This window comes from Mytilus trossulus, chromosome 5 (genome assembly GCF_036588685.1).
Source record: "Mytilus trossulus isolate FHL-02 chromosome 5, PNRI_Mtr1.1.1.hap1, whole genome shotgun sequence".
Lineage (NCBI taxonomy): Eukaryota > Metazoa > Mollusca > Bivalvia > Mytilida > Mytilidae > Mytilus > Mytilus trossulus.
Window position 1 is genome coordinate 64,735,801 of NC_086377.1, and position 25,687 is coordinate 64,761,487.

The 25,687-nt window shown below is 32.4% G+C and overlaps 1 protein-coding gene across 4 annotated transcripts; it reads left to right on the forward strand.

Moving 5' to 3' along the window:
- The first annotated feature begins 13,490 nt into the window (after positions 1 to 13,490).
- Positions 13,491 to 24,417, forward strand: LOC134719054 (uncharacterized). Of its 4 annotated transcripts, XM_063581993.1 has the most exons (13): positions 13,491 to 13,768; positions 14,314 to 14,331; positions 16,949 to 16,987; positions 17,568 to 17,606; positions 19,049 to 19,078; positions 19,380 to 19,406; positions 20,507 to 20,566; positions 21,206 to 21,226; positions 21,483 to 21,497; positions 21,955 to 21,978; positions 22,709 to 22,741; positions 23,684 to 23,720; positions 24,252 to 24,417. In XM_063581993.1, the coding sequence occupies exons 1-12, from the start codon at positions 13,726 to 13,728 to the stop codon at positions 23,701 to 23,703; spliced, it is 369 nt and encodes a 122-aa protein (XP_063438063.1). In that variant the 5' UTR covers positions 13,491 to 13,725; the 3' UTR covers positions 23,704 to 23,720; positions 24,252 to 24,417. The 4 variants fall into 4 exon arrangements, with proteins under 4 accessions (XP_063438063.1, XP_063438064.1, XP_063438065.1 ...); XM_063581994.1 differs by lacking the exon at positions 19,380 to 19,406; XM_063581995.1 differs by lacking the exon at positions 19,049 to 19,078.
- Positions 24,418 to 25,687: the final 1,270 nt, after the last annotated feature.

Consider the following 25,687-nt stretch of genomic DNA (forward strand, 5'->3'; position numbering starts at 1 on the left):
CATAAAACCTACCTTACAGCTAATGGCAGCCATCAACATTGCAGAGACGATATCAATACAAACAGGGTTCTCGTTGGCGGTCACCATTTTCGCATATTTGAAAAACAAATAAAAAGTGTAGCGATTAAAAATCATAATTGGCAAAAGATTTTGCGAAAGAAATAAAAAATTTCATTTCAATTTTTTATCCATCTTGTATACTTTTTCGGGTTTCTCAGACTTAACCTTATCAGACAATATTCGGAATTCACCTTGATCTCATTACGAGATGACAGAAAATCAAAAACTAGCTGATTGCGTTTTATAGATGTAGACAACAATAAACTAATTGATAAAAGTGTTGATTGCATTATTTTACGAAATGATGTGTTCAAATGGCGTCACACACAGTGTCGATACTACTCTGTACGCTATCCGGAAGTCGTGATTTTCGAAGAAATTTTTGGATCACATTTTAAATTTAATGGATATACTGAATTAAACGGTAAGTTGATCATCTGTAAATTGCTTAAGGTAGCACAATACAAAGATTTTACAACTCCAACTCCCAAGTTTTAAAATGCTGTAACTTTCTTAATAATGCTTAAAAATTGTAAAAGTGGTGGTTTTGGATAGCTAACAGATTACTCTTTCAAATTAATGCAATATTAATATTATACAACAATTATGTAACCAATTATAAGGTTAACTGTGTCTAAAATATTTTTCACCAAATTTCCACTTTCAAATGAAATTAGCTTCTGCATATGTATCCCTAGAGGTTTGATTTTATTATATGTTGTTCCTATGGCCATTATCTACAAAAGGGTGTCTCAGATTTCAGATAGAATGTATAGAACATATTTTACACCTAATTAAACATTATCTTCTTTTATGTGGTTAGGATGTTTACACTAATTAGAGATTTATGAGAGAATGGAATACCATAGAGACAATCTGAGACACCCTTTTGAAGTCCATGATGTGTTGATTAAGATTTCGTTAAAATTTTCTGTATAGTTTAAGAGATGAAAGAGCTAAATTAATTCAAGTGAACTTACCCAGATTTTGCCACTAATTGCATAATAGTTGATTACATAATGATTGCATAATACAAATATTGTATTCATTTAAAAGATTAATATTTTATCTTTCTATATATACCTCTTTTATTATTTTCTATGCATTCATAAGAAAGCTACAGCCTTTCAAAGGTTAGTGATTGGAAGTAAAAAAATCTTTGTATTGTGCTACCTTAATGATTAATTCAGCTAGCATCAATATTCTCAAATGGTTTAGAATTAAATTCAGCACATTCATTATTCGTGCCTTAATCAAGAGATTTTCAAGTGCATCACTTAGGCAAATCAGTCATTGAACCTAAAAACAATAATTTTATCCTCTTAGTGTACAAATTAACGTATGAACCAGATTGAATTAACTAAATGACGTATATTTCAAGTGGGGTAAAAGTTTCAACCAGATCGTTGAAGCCACAAATAAAAAAAAATACACGTGTTTGAATTTCTCACTGTACGATCAGTCTCGCTTGTATATTTTAAAACTGTATGATCAGTCTTTATTTCACTATATTCTAGTGGTGATTTCAAAGTTATATATACGAATCATTTAGAATGTGGCATTTTCTAAATAACAATTTTATTAAATTCGCATCCTGAAAGTTTATGAAACATGTGATATAGCTTGATAGGGTGTACTCGACTTACTACATTAAGTATAAGGATGTTTAAATGTTGCTAAAATAAAAGGAAGGTTTGTTGTATATATAAGTTTCAGAAATGTCCTCCGTCATACTTACATTTGTACAAACACAGATATTTATTGTTATATAAAAATGCATGTAATTACACACATTTGAGGCCGTACTGTAGCCTATATAATTGATCACAGTTCCTTCACTTTTTATGTAGAGCTGTCTCTTTTAACTTAATTGTACTTCTGTTCAACATTTCTTCTTAACAAGTAACAACAGTTTCGACGAAGTATTACCTACATTAAGTGTGCATGATTCACATTGCGGAATAATGTTTTTATTGTACTTCTTTCAGCAGGTATCAGATTGAAGTTTTTTGTTCGGACATTTGTAATGGTTGGAGAAACATGTGTTGCAACTTTCAATTTTAATTCTTCCGAATCATAACGAATTATTAGATATCAATGTTGCGTATCCATTAATTCCATTCCAAAATTTTCCTCAGAGTTGACTAATACCAACTTTTAGTCTGAATATTTCTATAATGGGGAAGATGTAAATGAAAAGTGAAGATAAGGAAAACATAGCCGACTCCCATGGAAAATCAAAACAAGAGCCTTTCAGAAGGGAGCTATACAGATTTTTTAGAATTTATTTATATCTTGAATTTTTCAATCTTTCAAGAACCATCTCTCTTGAACGTTGATTGTGAAAATCATCAATATCATACTTGAATTCCATGTTAACATCAGTAACAACATATAAAAGTTTGAAAAGTTGTATGATTGAACGATTCACGAGTTAATGCACGGACACGACTGGAAACACCATTTTTAAATCTTTCAAGAAGCAAACCTTATGATCAGAAACAGTAAAAATCGTCAATATCAAACTTGACCTCCATTTTGGCATCAGTAAAGACAAAAGTAATGACAAATTAAACATTTCAAAAGCTTTGATTGAACGGGTCATGAGTAAAGGCCATGGTCAATGTTTGGCAGCATTCTAACATCACCAAAATAATATAAATAAGACGATGTGATATGAGTGCCCGTGAGACAACTCTCAATCCAAGTCCCAATTTATTTTAAAATTGTATTACATCGGGTTTAATCGTTTTAATGGTCGCACCAACCTTCAACCTACCAACCAATTTTTTTGTGGAAAAACCTTTTAAAAAGGGTGAAAGTACATAAACAAATTATTATTATTTTTACAAGTTGCCACGCAATTAACAAATGCAATCAGTACAATCACATATATGGATTAACCCAGAAATCCTTTTCATTTTAAATTCATTTGTTATTGATATGTAGATAACGGTTTCTGTAAACTTACCCAAATTATATCACATGAATTATCCCCCTCAACAGCGGACGGTGTAAATAGTCATTAAAAATGTAATAGCTAAACAGACAACTTCAACGATACACTAGTACAAAGTCCAAAAGCGAATCATGTATTACTTTTGAGGCATTTGATTTTAAATAAGACTGACGGAACAAAAATACAATTATTTTGCCGTCTACGAAAATCATAAGAAATATATTGTATTGTCTGATGAAAGACATTGCACATTATAGTTTCCTGGAGAGGTAATGATATCACATATAGACATGTATATACCTACAAATTGTCGTTGGGTTTTTTTTTCAAAATCACGACTGGTCATACAGTCAAACAATCTGAAATCGCTTATAGAATACAGTCAGTTCTAGACTGATCGTACAGTAGTTCATGTTGGGATCCTCAAGGAAAACATATTTTATTATGGGAAATACGAAAATTCTTCTGAAATACGAAAAGAATATTGAAACAGTATATAATTAGCTGTATTATTTACTTGTAATGAAAGACTATTTGCTTTGTACTACGAGAGCAAAATTGTCCATCGATTTCACTTTTTTTCTATCAAGTTGGTGTGATGCACACGTATATTTAATATTCTAATGCATGTTTTTGTTACAGTTACTAATATTTATGACGCTATACATATCATGAAGATGTTCAAAGCACTTTAGAGATATAGGAGTGAACAAATGATGAGAAAAGTCACCGTAGGCAAAACCGTCCTGTTAGCCAGTTGGAAATCATCGCTTCGAAAATCGCGACTTACGGATAGCGTACAGAAAAGTATCTACACTGTGTCACATGTCATCTAATTTAAAAGGATTTAAAATACAACTTTCCAAGGCACGTGTTTAAAGCATAGTTTTACGTCTCCTCGTTATGTTTATTTTAATACTTTTGATTGCTCAGGAAAGATAACTGTTGTTATGATGAGAACTGTTAAAAAGCAATAACGAAATCCGAATACAACTTTTGCCTTTGAATTTGATAGACATAATTGATTTGAAGTGGATAACACTACCAGTACTTTAAATCGTGTTGGCGATGCACGTGTTTCAATTATAAATTCATGTCTCGGAATTTTCGAAAATTAGTACGATCTAGTACAGATACCGCCTATATCAGAATTTTACTGGTTTCTTATAACAAAATGTATCATTCTAACGTGCATTCATAATGGTTGAATATATTGCAAATCAACTATTGATTTGAAAAATCTCAGCTTTTTTACAGATCATATATATTCTAATCCGTTGTGTAGTTAAAAGTATGTAAATACTCAAAGCGTGCAATTAAATCAAAATAGTTTGAAGACATCAAAATGAAGATAGATATAGGAAGATGCGGTGGTGGAAGGTTTTTGTCCTCTGGCCCTTATTGGAAAGTTCTTGTCCTTTGGTCCTTAGTTCATGGTTCCCGCCCTTTGTTCCTTATTGGATGGTTCTCGTCATTTGGTCCTTAATGGATGGTTCTCGTCCTTTGGTCCTTAGTGGATGGTTATCGTTCTTTGGTCCTTAGTGGTTAGTTCCCGCCCTTTGGTCCTAAGTCGATGGTTCCCGCCCTTTGGTTCTAAGTGGAAGATTCTCCTCCTTTGGTTCTTTGTGGAAGGTTATCGTCCTTTGGTCCTTAATGGATGGTTCCCACCCTTTAGTCCTTATTGAATGGTTCTCGTTCTTTGGTCCTTAGTGGATGGTTCCCGCCCTTTGGTCCTTAGTGGATGGTTCTCGTCCTTTGGTTCTTTGTGGGTGGTTCGGCAAAGTGAATTTAAAAACAGTTGGAAGCTTTCAAAACACGTCTCCTTAAACGAGGATATAAAATATCTGAAATCAACGAAATTGTTTAACAAACACAAAATACAGAATGAGAAATCTTGCTTTTAAAACGCCCAAAACGAAACGGGAGCAACCACTAGTAATGTTAACAAAACTCAACATATCTATACAAAAACTTAAAAATATAGATATGAAACCCTGGAATCTTAATTCACAAAACCCTTAATGTGTGAACATATTTAATCATAAGCCAATTATAGCTTATAAAAGACATAAAAACTTATAATAAAAGCATTAACTGGTAAAGTCCGCTCGACTTTTCACAACACAATATGATACTGAGCCGGTAAAAAAAATCAACTGCTATTTTATCCAAAGAGAACCAGGGTATGGTCCAATATAACATTCGAAATAAAACAAAAAAGCATAAACAACACGCCAATATGCAATTTTTTGAGTCGAGCACTGATGAAGCGGGACTCAGTGCTTTTACCCCAAAAACGACAAAAAAACACCAGGCCTTACATTTATACTCCTGGGTGAACTCGGATGTGTTTATTTAAAACAATATAACATACAAAATAAAACAAGCATAAATAACACACCATTATACAACTAATGGAGTTGACCACTGATGAAGCCGTGCTCAGTGTTTTTACCCAAAAAAAACATCCACTAAGGACCACAGTAAGGGAACCATCCACTAAGGATCAGAGAACAAGAAATATCCACTTAGGACGAAAAGACGAAAACGATTCAGCAAGGGCAAGACGATAACCAAAGGACGGGAACAATTTACTAAGGACCAAAGGGATAGAACCATCCACTAAGGACTAAAGGGTGAAAACCATTTACTAAGGACCAAAGGAAACCACACCAAAGTGACCAAAGGAACCATCCACAAAAGCTCAAAGGATAAAAACCGCCTACAAAAGCTCAAAGGATGAGCACAATCAATCAGGACCCAAATACAAGAACTTTCCACAAAGGACCAATGGAGGAGAACCATCTACTTATAAACAAAAGACAAACCAACCAACATAAACTTAAGGACGATTACCATCCACAAAACACAAAAGGACGAGAAACATAATTTAAAAACCAAAGGACGAGAACCATCCGCCAAGGACCGAAGTGCGATTTCAGGACCAAAGGGCGAGAACCATCTACTTAGGACTCGAGGGTGCGAACTATCCACTAAGGACCAAAGGGCACCATCATAAAGGAACCAAAGTACGAGAATAATCCACAAAGGCTAAAAGGACGAAAACTATTTACAAAGGCTCAAAAGACGAGCACCATCCAGAAAGGTCCAAAGGACGAGAACCTTCCACGAAGGACCAAAGAACGAGCACCATCCACTTAGGACCAAAGGATAAGGACCATCAACTTAGGACTAAAGAACGAGAAGATTCCACAAAGGACGAAAGGACGAGAACCATCAAATACGAACCATTAACTAAGGAACAAAGGACAAGAACGATCCACTAAGGACCGAAGGAGGTAAACCATCCACTAAGAATTGAAGGGGCAAGAAACATCCACTTAGAACAAAAGTGGCAGAACGTTCCATTAAGGACCGAAAGACTAGAACTATCCACTTATGATCAAAGGCATAAATCATCTACCAAGGACCAAAAGGACGAGAACAATCCACTAGGGAAGAAAGGATGATAACTACCGATTTCAACTAAGGTCCAAAAGACGAGAACCTTCCACGAAGGACCAAAGAACGAGCACCATCCACTTAGGACCAAAGGATAAGGACCATCAACTTAGGACTAAAGAACGAGACGATTCAACAAAGGACGAAAGGATGAGAACCATCAAATACGAACCATTAACTAAGGAACAAAGACAAGAACGATCCACTAAGGACCGAAAGGAGGTGAACCATCCACTAAGAATCAAAGGGCAAGAAACATCCACTTAGAACAAAAGTGGCAGAACCTTCCATATAGGACCGAAAGACTAGAACTATCCACTTATGATCAAAGGCATAAATCATCTACCAAGGACCAAAAGGACGAGAACAATCCACTAGGGAAGAAAGGATGATAACTACCGGTTTCAACTAAGGACCAAAGGACGAGAACCATATACTTATAATCAAAGGGCATGAACCAACTTCTAAGGACCAAAGGACAAGAACAATCCACTAAGGACCATAGGTTTGGACCATCCAAAAAAGACCAAAGAACGAGAACCATACACAAAGGCTCAAATGACCAAAAAAAATTAAAAGCGTAATGGACGAGGACGATTACCAAAGGACCAAAGGACGATAATTATCTACTCAGGACCAAAGGAAGAGAACCAGCCATTTCGAACAGAAGGACGAGAACCATTCACTACACAAGGGCGAGAACCGTACACTTGGGACAGAAGGACGAAAAATCAACTAAGAACCAAACCGTCCACAAAGGACCAAAGGTTGAGACCATCCAAAAAGAACCCAAGGACCAGAAACTTCCACAAAGAACCAAAAGACGAGAACCAATTAATAAGGACCAACGATCAAAAACCATCCAATAAGGAACAACGGACGAGAACCATCCAATAAGGACCAAATGGCTGGAACCATTTACTAAGGACCAAAGGACGAGAACCATCCAATAAGGACCAAAGGACGAGAACCTTCCACAAAGTACTAAAGGACGAGAACCGTCCAATAAAGACCAAAGGGCGGGAACATTCAACTAAGGACCATCAGAACTATTCCGATATTTTGATATTGTATATCAATATATGTTTATTGCTGTTGACTTTAGTATTTCTGTGTCGCTCTCTCTGCATAAATGTATCAAGCTATGACAGTTTGTATCAAACGATTCTGATGATTGTGTGACAGATCAACCAACTAATCAAATTGAATGTATTTAATCACGAAATTTACTCAAATATTTTACATAACCTAATTCTCGTAAATTGACATCATTACATCGTCAGGTTCTCACTAGGGCATTTTTTTATAGAATAGAAGAGACTTGCCGCCACCATGTCGAAAATCAATTGGAGCAAACGAGGTCGGGAAATTCTTTATTAACAAAGGACTAAAGGACGATCATTATCTACTTAGGTCCAATGGACGAGAACCAGCCATTTCGAACAGAAGGGCGTGAACTATCCACTAAGAACCAAAGGCAAGAACCGTCAACAAAGAACCTAAGGTTGAGACCATCCAAAAAGCACCAAAGGACGAGAAACTTCCACAAAGAACCAAAGTACGAGAACAATCCACTAAGGCCAAAAGGACGAGAACTATCCACTATGGACCAAAGGACGAGAACCGTCCAATAAATACCAAAGGGCGAGAACAATCAACTAAGGATCAAAGGACGAGAACCATCCAATACAAAGAGACGTAGAGTAAAGGCAAATAACCCAGAACCTATAATAGAAAAATAAAATCTAAGTTCATAACTTAGTATTTTTTTTCAAAGCATTTACCATTATTTTGAATTCCATTTTTCGTAAAAAATTATATTCGATTTACAACTATTAAGTAGATAATGTCTTTTTATTGTTCAAATAATAAGACATTATCGAAATCTATAAATCATATTTAATGTGACTTGCCGCCACCATGTCGAAAATCCAACGGAGCAAACCAGGTCGGGAAATCCTTTATCTATGATGAGTTTATTTAATAGTCCAAGACCAGTGTAAAACGCAGATTAATGATAACTTAAACTTATAGACCAAACATATATATATTTTTTCGGGAGAGAGGCAATCGTTTTTTTTGGGTTTTGTTTTGTTTGTTGGGGTTGACATTGTACTTAGTGATAGGAACAATGTTACATAAAGGTAAAACCTTATATCTAGAAAACTGAAGATCGTGGGCAGATATATGTACATTTCTTTTCGGTGACCTCCATTGAGGAGGAGGTTCCAGAAATAAAATGGTTCATTCGTAATATCTATACGATGAATTTCTATTATATCTATTTAATCAAATATGGTCATGAACATAACATGTATGGTTCTTGTGCACAGTTCCAAGTGACACAGACCCGTAAAATAAAATCATCGAATATAAACCTGTTAGATCTTCAGACAGAAGTCCTCCCACAAGAGCAATGTATTTCAATCAATTCTTATTTAACGTTGCGAAAGTGGTATCGGTTTTTCCCCAATTAACATGTCAGCTGCCAAAATTATATACAATTTGCTTTGATTGGCCCTTAACATATAATAAAATTGTCAAATCTGTACGTCGAAGATATAAAACATCAAAGAGGGTTCAAGTTAAATTGTGATTTTAGCATTTTCGTCTGTATTTCTTTTTTACTAGCTACATGTAGTGAAAATAATGGTTTCCTTTTTCGTCCTTGACAGTGATGGTTTAAAATTGAACAACAATTCTGAACAGAATAAAAATTTTAACATATTAAACAGCTCTGGAGTGGTAAAAATATTTTATGTTTTACATCCATACGGATTTTTTCATATGGTCAGAAATTTTTAAGGGCAAAATGTAATATCTTGGTGGGTTTTTTTTTCGTTTAATAAAATTAAATATCGATTTTCTTGCATAAAGGTATACCGCGATTGCTTGTCTATCTCATGATCTGTACAAACTTTCGTAACATCATGATGGTTTCTTAACATACGCGTTAAGGTCCTTAGTGCTCTCATGCATGAAACTCATTCACAATCGTATTTGCTGCATGGTCGAAGGAGAACCTTCTATGTGTTAAGGAGGTCGCTGAATAAATCGCTTATATATTCATCAGCCGCTTGACAAAGATGTGAAGTACGTGTGATCATTTTTCCGGTCTATCGGACATTTACTTCCTGTTTTACCGATACTTTGAATCACGCGTAGGAGTAAGCTACGCACGACAACGCGTTCATTTTTCTGTTCAAACTGTGCATGATGTATAATAGTTTGATAATCCTATCGTGCACATTGTTTCTTTCGGTTTACGTAATTCTGACTATTTTGTTTCTGATCTGTGTTTTTATAAGTACTTTTTTCATATGTGACGAATATGGGGTATTGTGCATTTTGACATTTGTTCTGTTAATATGCATCTTTTTTTACTTTTTTAAGAATGACTGATTTAAGCAGGTTCAACCGAGTAAGCTACATTGTTTTCAGTTTTCATTGTGTTTCTAAAATGAAGAAACTGAAACATGGTTAATTGCCATTTAGATCATTGATGTTGGGTTTTTTTTCATATTCTATGTCACTTTTTGGTTATAAGCTTTTGACGTGTTTGCTTACTTAAACATATTTTACTTACCAAACTTTGGTTTGAGTATTAGTCAAGAAAATTGATTGATTGATTGTTGGTTGCTTTACGCCGCATTAGCACAAAAAGGCTTTATCGCGGCGATAGTAAAAAAAAAAAAAAAGCCTCAGACGCAGAAAAATTAAAAAAAGATTCATTTTCATTTTAAGTAAGTTTTTTGGATGGTATAGCTCTCCAGTCCAAATTTATGTCCTACCCTGGTAGAGCTTATCATCCCAAAAGATGTTACCAAAAACAGAGTAACAATGAATAATCTCCAACACAAAACAAATTAAATTGTGAACCAATTTTTTTAAATACTCCAAAAAATAAAATAACTCGGCATAAGCGCATGCGTTCATACCTAAAAACAAATGAAAACGAATAGTCAATATGGAATAAATTCTTCTAATCCCTCAATCACTCCAGATATCAAATTGTTTTCCGCTTATCCAAAAAGTATTTCAAATGACTATTTACGAAACAAACGTTTCTCCATTTATGAACAGTATTGTACAGGCGAATATAAAATCCAATAAAAATACATTAACATGACAGAATTACGTGCTTTGACAGTTACTGTCCGGATTGTTTTTACACGGTCAACTAATAATAAATGACATTGTCCTCAGTAATTGTCCATTACTGGCTAACGACATTCAACAATAAAACATACCGTCTAATAAAATGAATTGATATGTCGTTTTCTGTATAAAATGCCGGAAATGAAAATACATGTTTATGGAGTGCATAATATCAATTTATCCTACACAAACTTAGCAAAACAACTGTCAGTTTGTCCATGTGTTTACTAATCATATTGATATAGGCTTTATAAAAAAATGCTTGTATAAGGAAAAAGGCAGAGAAATGGATATTCCTAAAAATAAATAGAATTTATTATATATGTACACTTCCTTCCTTATAGAATATTAAGTTTTTATAAGAGTTATCTTGCTTTAAATTTGTTTACTGACCTTATTAGTATACTTTATATCCATCAATTAGGAAGAAAGTTGGACAGGCGGGTAGTCCTTAGCAAATCGGTCATAATATCTAAGAGTTCGGAAAAGATTCATTTGATTATTGGACTACCCAATTTACTCTTCCAATTGCATGCCCTTTCAACGAAACATTGCATAATCAAACGTAACTAATTACCGAAGAGTTCATTTTTTAATTCATTTTTTACCACATTTCAATATTTCCCACTAATCATACGTCTATGATTTTTAATTTTAGTTTCTTTTATATATTTCGGAGTTTAGTATGACGTCCATTATCACTGAACTAGTATACATTTTTGTTTAGGGGCCAGTTGAAGCACGCCTCCGGGTGCGGTATTTTCTCGGTGCATTAAAGACACATTGGTGGTGATCGGCTGTTATTTTCACTTTGGTCGGGTTATTTTTTCTTTGACACATTCCCCATTTCCATTCTCAAATTTATTTGTTATTAAAATTTCGTACATGTAAATAAACCGACAAGGATTTGAATGGAAATGGGGAATATGTGAAAGACACAACAACTCGACCGAAGAGCACATAACAGCCGTAATCCACCATTCAATCTTCAACGCAGCGAGAAAATCCAGCACCGGGAGGTAGGCTTCAGCTTGATCCTTGATAAAAATGTGTACTCGTTATACACCATTATATACTAGTTAAATACATCTTTGTCATTTGGTCTTCTGTGAAAATGTTCTTATTTGCAATCAAACCACATTTCCATATTTTAATGTTGAAGCTAAACGACAAAATCATGTGTTCCCGCAAACGCAGTGACACCAGATGTGTTGATTTGGCAGGCATCATTTACTAGACATGCTTCATATTTATATGTCGAATGCGTTTTGAGATATTCATATAAATTATCTTCTTAAACTATTTCGTAAAATTCTTAGTATGTTGCTTAGTCTTCTGAAATAGTGCTATATTGTTACAGAATTGAGGACCATCATTTTCCGATGTAAAGATGTTCCTATTTCTATAACCCAGTCGGTTTATTGGTTTGTAGGAATAAAACAACAATAACGATATATGTACGCGCCAAATTCACGTAAACAATCATGGTACGTTGATCACTTTGTGAAAATAAATGTACAAATGTATAACAGTAATAAACATCTTATAAGGTCAAATAATAGACCGTTCTTTCACAGATAGAGTTAAATGTATGCCTTGTGAAGGCATTATTCTATTTTCAATCGTTTCCGAAAAAATAATTTAGTAGTGAAAAAGAAACGGAGACTCAAAATTCGACTTATTTTCTTTCTGCAAACCTCATTATTTGCTATGGTGGTCAATTATTAGAAAGGAGTGTGGTGGGTTTCGAGTCTGATCATAAAAGTTCAGGGTAAGGTAAAAAATTTTTACTGCAGTTTGTAACATTATGAACTAGCATGTACAACGATCGACTCAGCATGTTGGTCTGGATCAAACCATGGTGAATACTCATATAGCAATAACCTGCTATCGTCCTGAATATTCATAAACCACCATCCATCGTTATTATTTTCAATCTATAATATAAAAGATATTGGAATTTGAACGCAGCAGCATTCAGGATGTTCGCTCCGCTAGTTTTTGAATTTTAGTCAGATACTAAAAATCCTCTGGTTTTATCCCTTTTTTTCTCAACGAACCAAAACTTTTCTTTGCATAATTTTTTTTATATATAGTCATAAGAGCAACTTTTGAAACCTTTAAAAGACAAAAGTGGACACTGAAATAAGGATGAAAATCGAGAGAGAATCATTTCCGTCAAATTTTCAATGGCTCATATCTCGATAACAAGCACACAGTCCCTTCATTTTTTCTGCTTTTTCAGTTCCTATATTAATATGCTATTATTTTTTTATAACAGTCTTTTGAGATGATTGTTATTCTGAAACAGGGTAGCAAACATCCTTAATGGGACTTATGTTGTGAATCTGCAGAATTAAAGTAGTTGCTCTCATGTAAAGACATTTTGTTCAACCAAACAGGTATTTTCAACTTTCTAAAGACGAAGTTCTAAACGTGGTTTGCACACTATTAAGTGGCATGTTCTTGAGCATGCAGCCTATTTTCGCAATATTTTCATGCAAATTCGTAAACAAAGCAATGTATATGCTATATTTGTTGCGTTAATTAGTAATAGAACTGGTAACACTATAGTGTTCTTGTTTATTTTCTTGTTGTAGTAAATAGCGTGTGCGTAGAAACAGTTTTCACCAATGACAATTGTAAGTACATGTTTCTGTCCATTTATCGCCAATAACCACTATATGATATATAATCGTGAGATCCAATAATTACCAATGACAAAACACATATATATAATTCAATAGTGATAAATATATCTTGTTTACACCATGGGGCCAATACTAAGGGAGACCCGAACATATATCATCCATTAACATAATTATCGTAAATAAATTAAAAATAGTACTAAATAAGATTATTGAAATGTTATATCAAAATTATATTGGCGTAAATTTTATTGCAAATCGGGCTGCTACAAGGATATCCATTTAAAGGCTGCCTCTATGACTTTTATTTGTCGGTCGTTCTGCTATTGTGACGTTTGCCAACGCATATATAAAAGGAGGAATCTTACTCAATACAACGAAAATAATAAACATTAACATCTATAACTTGGACTTAAGGATAAATACAAATCCGTTACAATGAATTTTTACCTTCAAATTCTTCTGTTTTTCACAATAATAGGTAAGTCAACATTTTGATAATTTATTTATTTTATATGAAAATTATTATCATCGTTATTTTGAAAGTGAAAGTAAGATTCGTTGGTAGTACCAAAGCTAAATTCTTAACTACAACAATTTAAACTACTGGAGATCGGTTAAACATAAGTATAGAAGTCATTATATTGATTTTTTTTTTTAAATATTGGCGAAACGAATTATTTTTTTGGGGCAAACAAAACACGTATTTGTTTTAATAGTGGTGCAAAAATAACATTACCGTTACTTCCACAATGCTTACATAATTAAGAATGAATCATTTTTAAATTTTGAAATAAATTTTATCTTTACCTTGTCAATCTTTTGCTCTTTTTTCAAAGTATTTTCAAAGGTATTTAGCTCTTACCAAACATCACAAAGCTTGAAAAGAATTTGTAGTTTGTTTATTGTTTCATATATAATTTTGCTAACATGGAAGACGAAACTTGAAATGTAAATGTGAATGCAGATTTTTGTCATGCAGGACATAAATCACATGTGGCTAATTCAAACATTTATTTCTTGCAGCACTAGCCTCATCACAAAGTAAGTATGTTTATGTTCTTAACGTTTCTACGTATTTATATGTCCCGGGCTTTGAAATGATTTAGTCTGAGGTTTCTTCGAAATAAATTACTTTTTTTAACGTTTCTATGTCTGTATACTCCCTGGCTTTCGTGTGTTTGAGGTTTGGGCGTTCCAGATGAAGACAAAACCTGAAAATCCCTTAGAACACACGGTTTTTATAAAGAATTATTTTAATTTACGTACAATAAATCCAATTCATATCAAATTCATATTATGTGTAAATTCCTCAACACTGTATTAACATAGTCAAAAGATTTGCTGTTTATGTTTGGCCTATTATTATAACCCAATAACTATAACTAGTTTTTTGGGTAACTCCCATTTGGCGGTGTAATTAATTTTCTGTGTTTTCCAAACCACATTTTTTATAATTTTTTTGCCTTTTAATTTCATTGTTTTTCTCGTGCGTCAATGATACGTCTTGTTTGTAATTGAAATCTGCGTCTAGCATACACTAAGGTTGTCTGACATATTATCTATGGTAATTTTATTCGTTAACCAGTTACACTTGAAACCAAAAGTCTATAACAAAAACATATAAAAAGCTTGAGAGAATTTCAAACCTACACGCAAACGAAAGCCGTCTAAGGTCAATTTTGCCGGAATTATCTGCTTGTATTTTTAGGTTTATTTTTTATTAAATGGCAGGATGATTACCATAACTCAATAGATAAATATCTCCTTTTCGCATAAAGAAATCACATTAATGACAACCACTGTAAGCCTATACTGGTTACATCTGGTTTACCATTTCATGAAATTACAGAAATATTTCAGTCAATATAGTATGTCCATTGTTTATCGTTACAATAATGACCATTAATGTCACGAGGAAGTTGTTAAGGAAACATATATTTTACAAGTTATCTCAATATTGTTTCTGTCAATATCTGGTCAGCCGACCTTAGATTAATTTGCCTATTTTTTGGATTACTTGGTTATATAGCTCTATAAAAAGTTTTTACTATCAACTACGCTGTTTTTGTTGGCGTCTTTGTTCGATTAAACTGTATGTTTTCTTGAATATTTGATTCAGTTGAGTTGAATGTCCGCTTGCAGTTTTTGGTTACTAGATCCCACTTACCTCAGGAATAGATAACTTTAGTTGTATTTAGAAAAACTCTTACGATTTGTGGTCCTGAATGCTCTATAACTTCTTACTTTATTTTTTGGCCTTTATAACTATTTTTGATTTGAGCGTCACTGATGAGTCTTTTGTAGGCGAAATGCGCGTCATTCGCAAATACAAAATTTGAATTCTGGTATCTTTTATGAGTTTATTTATAACGACTAGGTCCAAGCCACTGCTAGTGGAGTTTTAATTCCCCGACGGTATCAACAGACCAGTCAGCATTTCTGGGTTGACATGAATTGTCATTGGTATGGTCATATTTATAAAGTAATTGTTTACAAAACATTGCATTTATTAATACGAAGGCTTTTCTACCCCAGGATATATAGATTACCTTAGCAGTATTTGGCAAAACTTTAGGAATTTTGGTTCGCAATGCTCTGCAACTTCGTTCCTAATTTGGATTTTTTTACTTTTTTTATTGGAGCATCACTGATGAGTCTTTTAAAGACGAAAGGCGCGTCTGGTGCACATACACAATTTCAATCCAGCTATCTATGATGAGTTTATTTATTGTCACATTAACATATTATGTCTGTTTTGCCTGCTTACCCAATTATGTCGATATAGTGGAAGTCAGGAATATTGCAGTCGTTTTTCATTTTATCTCAGGTTTGGTTTTGTTAGTTGTGATGGACTTTTTCTCTGGTGGATGAGTTTATTTCCATTTCAAAAATGAGTGTCCCAAGTCAGGAGCCTCTGGCCTTTGTTAGTCTTGTATGATTTTTAAATTTAGTTTCGTGTGTATAATTCTGAGTTTAGTATGACGTCCATTATCACTGAACTAGTATATATATTTTCTAAGGGACAAGCTGAAGGACGCCCCCGGGTGCGGGGGTTCCTCGCTACATTGAAGACCCATTTTGTCCTAACTTTTCTCCTTATTTATACATTCCGCGTTTTGAAATACTTTGGTGTAGTTGCTCCTTACAAGGCCTAGGAATAATCAAGAAAAGCGCTTGGAAAGAAAGAAATGTATAAAGAGAAATTGTTTTTTTTGAAGAATTTGTGATTTTTATATCGGTATACTATTATTACTTTAAAATTAAATTTTCCACCAATAGCATTACAAGTAGATTGTCCCATTTTTACTTGACTAATGAGTGACAATAGTGTAGTATAAAATCAACAAGTGTGATGTCTAAATGTGATATTTTAGTGTTATTCATAAGACAACACTAATAATTTGATCGGAAATATAATTAACATTTCATTTGTTGCAATGTGTACTAGGATACATGTGTCATGTTGACCTTTACAACTTGCATCGAGATTTATTCAATATGTTTTACTGCTATATAATGTTGAGTTGTTAATGGCATTTGGCCGGTATATATATATTACAGTTTTACAAGGTAAATAGATCAATGTCAATTGACAGAAAGAATCAAAGAAAAAAAACCTAAAATATTATATACATTTTTATTTAATTTTATTTTGCAGCTTTTAGAAGATTCAGAGCAATACCAAGAAGAACAGCAAGTATGTTTTCAATGCTATAATTAAAAAAAAAACTGACTTTACTGCGTGCTTATTTTCAATGTGCATCTGGTTAAACGTTTAAACCATGCTGGTAATTGTAATTTCATTAATAAGCCATGGCAATTTCAGTTTTCAAACATTTGACGTTGTTATCGATGTGAATCACAACGGTCATCCTGAAAGGTTTTTAAGATTTAAACATCTGTAAACTATTGCTAATTCAAATTAAAACAAAAAGTAGAAAGAACCACATTGGTCATTGATAAAACGGCTGCCGATCAACAATCTTTTTTAAATGTCATGCTCCTTTTTGGAAATTGTCTCATATAAACATCCTACATAATTTATGTATACATTTATTTATTTTAATATATGTTTAAAAATCATAAAACAATCCAACAATAGTATAATCAATCGTAAAATAAAGAAAATACCCATCGGTAGCCTTCGGCTGTTGTCTGTTCTATGGTCGTATTGGTGTCTCTTTGACACATTTCTCATATCTATTTTCCATGTTATAATTTGTTTAAAAAAATGTTTTTCAACTTGCTTTAAACATTACATTTTATTTCATTTATAGATAGATATATCCAAAGCAGAAGATCATCATCACCGTTACGTAAGTTCATTTTTTTTTATTTTGCGTTGTGAATCAAATTAAAATTACCATGATTTATTTTTTAATAACAATAATCATATGAGTTTGTACGTTTATTAAATATACACAAATAAATTGTAAAAAAACAACATTAGAAGAGCTCATTTGCTCTCTAACCCTATTGCTTGACATTAACGTTAACCCTGATGATTATAATAGTTGACCAGTAGAAATTCCAAATGGTGCTTCTGTTAATCCACGTAAATTTCAAAAATGAATTAATATTTAATTGACTGGTATGAAATAATTAATACTTGATAGATAAGACTAAAAATTTACAAACAAAGGAACGAGGGGTTGTTGTCACAGACATTGTATAAAACAAGTTGTGTATAATGGTATGAATCCAAAGCAAAGTTCTCGATTTTGTTTCATTCCACATATCAACCGAACATGATGTCGGAACACTCATAAAATTCTGTATCAATCATTGTACAGTACCGTATGTTTTGTTTCAATTCCTTGTATATACATATTGTGTAAATATAAAAGAGAAGATGTGGTATGACTGCCAATGAGAAAACTCTCCACTAGAGCCCAAATACCACAGAAATTAACAATTATAGGTCACCCCACGGTCTTCAACATTGAGAAAAACCTACTCCGCATAGTCAGCTGTAAAACGCCCCTAAATGTAAAACAATTCAAACGAGAAAACTAACGGCCTAATATATGTACAAAAATTGAACGAAAAACAAATATGTAACACATAAACAAACGACAGCCACTGAATTACAGGCTCCTGACTTGGGACAGGCACATACATACATAATGTGGCGGTGTTGAACATGTTAGCGGGATCCCAATCCTCCCCTATCCTATCCAATAAGTGCTTATGATATATGGGGATACATTAATGTAAATCATTTTTAACTAAAACAATCTGGTTCTAAATATGATATACGGATTAAGAACAGCGTCAATAACACCAAGCTTATACTTCAGCACTGATGCGCACCTGTCGTAAATACTTATTCCATAAATCAATGTATATTGTGAATGTTTTTTATCTAATCTATTCCTGTTCGTTTCATTTATAGTTATGAACAAAGACGCAACAAGGAACAACTAACTCCATGTTACGATCTCGCTCGTCGTATTTGCTTTTTAACAATTTATTTTAATTGGTGTCGTGCAGTTTGTTTTTATTATATTCTTCAGTCATGTTTGTGTGTATATTTGTATGTTATTTCCTCCTGTACAATTCAACCCTAAAAGTAGCTTTCGTCTTTATTGCGCATTACTTTTCGGTGTTCATTTTTATATTTTCGACAGTTACATTATAGGGAATTTAAGGCTTTAATGGTTCAGTTGTCAAGTTATCATTCTCTCTTATCGAATCATAAATATAGATATGCATTACTTACAGACAAAATAATTGCACTATAATTTATTTTATACAGTGGGAGGTTACTCACCTTTTCCACAATTTGGTAAGATTGTATATTTATTATAGCTTTAATACTAGTATATATTTAGTTAGTCTTTGGTTCATTATTTTTTTAGCTTTTGCAAAGAACTGTAAAATTTATATTTATAACAGATTATACTTTTGAGAAGAAATTTACGATTTTATTTTTTTTTAAAAGATTTGGCATTTTTTGGGTGGAAAATTAAATTTCTTTCTTTGGAGACAATCAACTTGTTTCTTCAATATTTGAATTTTAAATTGATTTTAAAGGCAATTCACAATCAGTATGCATTTTTGATAATATTTTTGTTAATTTATGTTAGATTTAGACTTTTTCTCTCAACCAGTTGGTAAGCTGATTTCCTTAGTATAGCATCAGTTTTAACTATTTACAAAACTGTAGAGTAGTTTTTTTCTTACCCGAATAATTCAGTCTGTCCCTTACTTGCAAGGTGAATTTTGTCGTTTAGCAGCTGGCGATATAACAACTGAATTATTCGGATAACTTTTTCCTAATCTTATTCATAAATCTGTAAATAACTCTTTTTCAATGAGTTATCTCTACTTAATGGTAGAAGTGCTTGCATGCGTATCTTTGTCCCATTTCTTTCTTTTTTACCGCGCTAAAGCTAGCTAGTATTTTCCTATTCAAATACTGAATGTATTTAGCATGCGTTATAAGTTTACTATACATTTAAATATAAAATGCACGAATAAACATTATCAATCAGAAATCTAGACAATGTGTATTCGGGGAAAATACATTACTTGCCTTTTCATCGAATTCTTCTATATCTAAGACTATAGAATACAAAAGTATGCATATTATTTTCAACAGTTAAATTGTGTAATACTTTTCAACGAATATAAATAGTTATATAAATAAAAAGAGGTGTGGAGTATACGTAGATGAGACTGCATCTGAACGACACAAGCATCAAGGCGACTAAAGTTTAACATACGCTTTTAAACAATTGTTTATGGATGAAATATACGGTATACCACTGTTGCCTTTATTTATTAATTTAATGCCGCTAATGGGTTTTAAGTGGTTAATCCTTTACCATAAACACGTAAAGTTAAACTATTGAAAAAAAGAAATTATGAGATCCTAAGTTGTATTCCCAACATGTAATAACTAAGAGCCTATACATTATATCAAGGTCAGTCCAGCAATTATTTCAAACACATTTAACAGACTAATATCTGCAATGACAGCTTAATTAACTTATTCAAAAATTACCCATAAAAGATGTACAAAGTGTAACACCGATCTATTATTGGAAATAACCATACAATTCCAAATAAGTGTTATGTTTTGTTTTGTTTTGTTATGTTTTTTGTTGAATTATAAAAACAGCTCTTTTTGTGGTAAAATATTACTATAATAAACGAAATATGTCATATCCTTTGCAAGTAATAATCCATCACTTATCTTTTCTCTTGACAGGTAGTTCACAACCGATAATATTTACTGGAGATGCACCAGATATAGATATGCCTGATGTTTGTAAGTATTCTGTATTATTATTCTGACAAACTGTTTTTTTTAAATCAACTTTCGCGTCGTTGGTTGATTGAAGTGGTGGTACAAATTTACTAAATTAAAACAGATAAGTGTATCACTACTACGCTATGATATTAATAATAGATGGGTTACTCTACTGACCATCACATGCATCAGTGACATCAAGATTCGTCAATGAATACAATTTATAAAAGATTGTCCTGATATTGTAAAAAGGTATGCACAAATCAAACAAATAAAAGCTGTAAAGTATTTAGACAAAACAAGAGACAAACAAACCAAATCCTACCATGATCCGGGGATAATTTAACGACCAACAGAGTGATACCTGCTCCATTACTATAAACCAATATCAAAACAATGAGAAAATTTACATTTTAACGTAACGAATAAAAAAAGTTAAAACGTATCGTTCTAATAAATAATGTAAACATATCATATCATTATTATTGTTCTGTATAATAAAACTTCATAAACATTTATGTAGTTATCACTATATATAAAGACGTGTATTAATTTGCGAGTCTTTTGGATAGAAATCATGTTTGTTTCTTTTATTTGTGGTTGTTTTGTTTACAGTCTTAATAATTAATAATTTTATAATTTTCTTGTTTCTTTCAGATAATCCATATGAGCATCTATGTAAGTACTCTTTTACTTTATTTGTGAAATATTGAAACTATTTAACACATATTACTGAAGTTTCAAAACTGTAACACTTGGTTAAAAGGCTGTAAAGTCATAAATAGTTTTATAAAAACATACAATTTAGCTTGACTTTGATATCTTTATGCATATTATCATGAATATAATTATGTTCGATCAACGTATTATTCTTGCGAATACAATTCTGCTCTTATTAATCTTAAAAAAAACTTAATGTATTTATCTTTTACAGCTGATATTGATGGGGGTGAGTATATATCCACTAATCTTTAATAAGTTGTTGTTTCATCTTCAATTAATTGTTATCCTTTTGATAAGCTGTTTCTAAACAATTGAAAACAGCACGTTAAAAAATTTCGTGCGTCCGAAACGCTTTTCTGGATTAACCTTCATCAGGAACGCTCAAAGCCAAACATCTGAAATTCGAAGATGGATAAGTACCAAATGTGTCAATTTGTCAGATAATAGTTATTATAGTAATCAATTGAAATCATATTTTATAGTTTAAGACTCAAGGTAAAAAGGCATATACTAAAATTTTAATTTTCAAGATTATATTTATATTAGTAACTAGCTCGGGGATAAAAAAAAATGCATATTTCTCATGTTATAAATTTTGTATGCGCATAACCATTCTATTTTTTTAAATCTACTCTGTATAAAGTTGAACTTGTAAGATAATATATGTTTTCCTTTATTTGTAGTAGAATACATGCATCCAGGATACGGTAAGTATATTATAAATATATTTGCTGACATAGTTTATGTTATATATGACAGTCATAGCTGAACCAAAACGTGTAGTATATTAAGATATACACAGACGCATAACATAATACCATGAATAACAGACAACAAAATCGTCAAAATGAAAGCGGAGAACACACAAAGAACAATCCATAAAATATAATACAAAATAAAAATATTAAACTGTGTTAAAAAACGAAATAAATCCGACAGAAGACCTAAGATGCTATAATAAGCTAACGAGGTTTTTTTCAACAGGGATGACGAAAAGAAAGATAAAGTTACTATCTGGCGGAAGCTTGTAACGGTGCATTATATCTAAAACCAACCAAACAAATTTATAATAAACCTTATCTATGCTCCTCTCTTTTTAAGAGATGTATGCAGTTACTAACGTATAAGTATAAGTACACCAGTTCATTATACAGTAACTTATTGAACCGTAATATATTGAACTGAATAACGAATATATTGAAAACAGAACTTTCTGCTGCGTTTTGAAGAGAAATAAACAATGAAACACAACAATATGCATGGACGACGTCAACATTAACAGTAGACGTGACGTCATGAACCCCATTATGAAATTTTAATAACCCCGTACGGATTCATAGACGGTCTCTACGTGACAGCGTTAAACCAATCACAACGTGATAATTTACCCGCGGTGCGATAATACATCATATTTATTTGTATTATTATTCTTTTCAGTAGGAGGTGGCTACAGAGCCATACAACCAATGTGTAAGTTTATTGAAGGCATTTTAATAGCAAATTGTATACTTGTAGGTTTGCAAGATTATATTATTTCTTCTAGGACAGCTATATGTTATGTCATTGTAGTGATATCCAAAACATATTCATTTTTTGATTACACTTGAACATTTTACATGACGAAAGGGAAATAATTGGTATTCGTCATGAAACAAAATCCAGACACATATCACAACCACAGAAAAAAACAATGAAATGTTTTATTCTACTAGTAAATTGGAATAAGAAATAAAGACAATACATGTTACAATTTAGGAAAATTACATTTGTGATTATGCTTTTTCTGATGAAAATTAATTTCTGATGTTGTTAATTTTATGAAATTTATCATTATTATAAATGGTCAGCGTTGACATGTTATAAAACGACGCAAGATACCACAGGGATTCATTAAATAACTGACAACGTCATGGCTAAATAAAACCAGACTGACAAACAATAGTATACAAAACACATCAGAGAAAACTCAAAACTGAGCAACATGAATCCTACTAAAACTGAGGCTGTTCATATGTGCTCTTAAAAGGTAAGCAGATCATGTTCCACATGTTGCACTCGTTGTGTTGTTCATGATAGTAAGTTATTACAAAAATGTAACAAGGTATTTAACTTCTTTACTTATTAAAAAGAAGTTATGGCATATAACACAAATACAGTATGACTGACTATATAATAGTTATCAAAGGTACCAGGAATATATATTTAATACGCCAGACGCGCGTTTCGTCTACATAAGACTGATCAGTGATGTTCAGATTTAAATAGTTATAAGCAAAACAAGTACAAAGTTGAAGAGCATTGAAGACCCAAAATTTAAAAAAATGTTGTATCAAATACGGCTAAGGTTTTCTATTTCTGGGATAAGAAAATCCTTAGTTTTTCAAAAATTCAAAGTTTATAATCCTTTTTCAGATGGATACTATACAGGGTAACCATAAGAATAATGCAGGTAAATATTGCATATTTTATTCATATTTTACTGACATTTAGATATTTCTTAAGAGCATTTTGCTTTATCCTAATGACAAAGCCGACCTCCCTTTGTAACTTTGAATTCTAAATATTAAAGTGTAGTAAAAATAGTAAATAAATGATAACTAGAATTTGAGTAAAATGTTTCTGTATTGTTTTTCCCGTCTGTGAATTTCACGTACATAAAGATTAGAAAATCTTATTCATCGACCTTTTTTATTAATAACTTTTGATTTTGTCAGTTTTTATTTACCTTCCAATTCTTTACTTGTACCTTAGGGTTGGGTATTTTTTATATACTTGTACACCACATATTGTGAGAGCCAGGCTTAACTTAACGTAATTGACACTACAAGAAGTCTGCCTTCAAAGAACGAACTACAGTTACAATTTTAATGTGTTATTCTCATATACTGTTGCATTGCTCCTCTCTTAAAATACTTCAAGATAATAATAAAAAAGAGAATGGTCTTTGTTATTTTTAATTTTTTTTTTCTTTTTTTTGTAGAGAAGGAGACCATATACAAGAAGCTACAAACAACAATGACTTGCTATACAATGTTAACATAATATATATTGTCATTGTTTCCCAGTCCATAAATTATTTGATACGTAATACTAGACTCAGTGTATTTGTCTTGTCATATTTAAATAATAAAATGTTCAATGTGTTATTTTTCTGTTTTCTTCAATTCTAATTTCTACGATAGGATAAAGCGGGTTATTAATAATATTATGCAGTTTCCTGATCGAATTGATTTCGGATCATTTATGGTCATGTTTGTGCTTTATTAGGACATTTTCACGTCAAATACGATAAATGTGTCACAAAGTCCTGCTTTCCTGATACGATATCAAGTGTTTCCATATCCGATCGTTATTTACTTAACAGATGGCTACAGTATAAAAGTAAGCAGTTAGCAAAGGTTTCTTTAAAAGATGGTAAAGTTGAAATAATTCCTCCATAATCACGATTATCATTTTGGTAGCTATAATCATGATAATGTAATCTAATTAGTTATCAAAGGTACCAGGATTATAATTTAGTACACCAGACGCGCGTTTTGTCTACATAAGACTAATCAGTGACGCTCATATCAAAACATTTATTATGCCAAATAAGTTAAATGTTGAAGGGCATTGAGGATCCAAAATTCCAAAAAGTTGTGCCAAATACAGCTAAGGTAATCTATGTCTGGAATAAGAAAATTCTTAGTTTTTTTTAACTATTCAAAGTTTTGTAAACAGGAAATTTGGTAAAAATGATTAAAGTATTGATATTCATGTCAAGACCGAAGTGTTGACTACTGGGCTAGTGATACCCTCGGGGACGAAACGTCCAAGTGGCTTTGACCCAATGGTGTAAATAGTTATCAAAGGTACCAGGATTATAATTTAGTACGCCAGACGCGCATTTTGTCTACATCAGACTCATCAGTGACGCTCATATCAAAGTATAAGTAAAAAGTTGAAGAGCATTGAGGATCCAAATTTCCAAAAAAATGTGCCAAATTTAATATATTTGTGTCTTTTTGATTGTTCTTTCTTTAAAGCCAAATATTTTTTTTTTACGTTAACTATATAACAGGTTGTGACATTTCAAGGGAGTTTATTTGTCATTGTTAACACGATGGGTTCAGTTTTTTAAGCAAAGAAGGATAATCCTATCGGTAGAACATTTTTATTCTCTTATCTTTTCGAAATCCCTGTTTAACTTCCCATAACATTAACTTCAGTTATACTCGTACAACTGTTGGATGTGAATTTGTAATGTTTTCCTTTCTTGCTATTGTAAAGTAACCAATTTCTGGCACAGCTCCAACTACTATAAAAAATATTTGTTCTCAAATAAATTGACGTAAGCACCACTGAGGTTGTTATTTCGAACCCTGCCCGAGTCTAAATGCGTTCGACTCTGATTTTAATTGACTAGGATTTTCAGTT

Bases quoted from the DNA above. Each gene is read 5' to 3' on its own strand.
- LOC134719054 (XM_063581993.1), top strand. From the start codon at position 13,726: ATGAATTTTTACCTTCAAATTCTTCTGTTTTTCACAATAATAG. The intron at 17,607-19,048 runs GTAAGTTCATTT...TATTTTATACAG, and splicing joins AAGATCATCATCACCGTTAC to TGGGAGGTTACTCACCTTTT. The intron at 21,979-22,708 runs GTAAGTATATTA...TATTCTTTTCAG, and splicing joins ATACATGCATCCAGGATACG to TAGGAGGTGGCTACAGAGCC.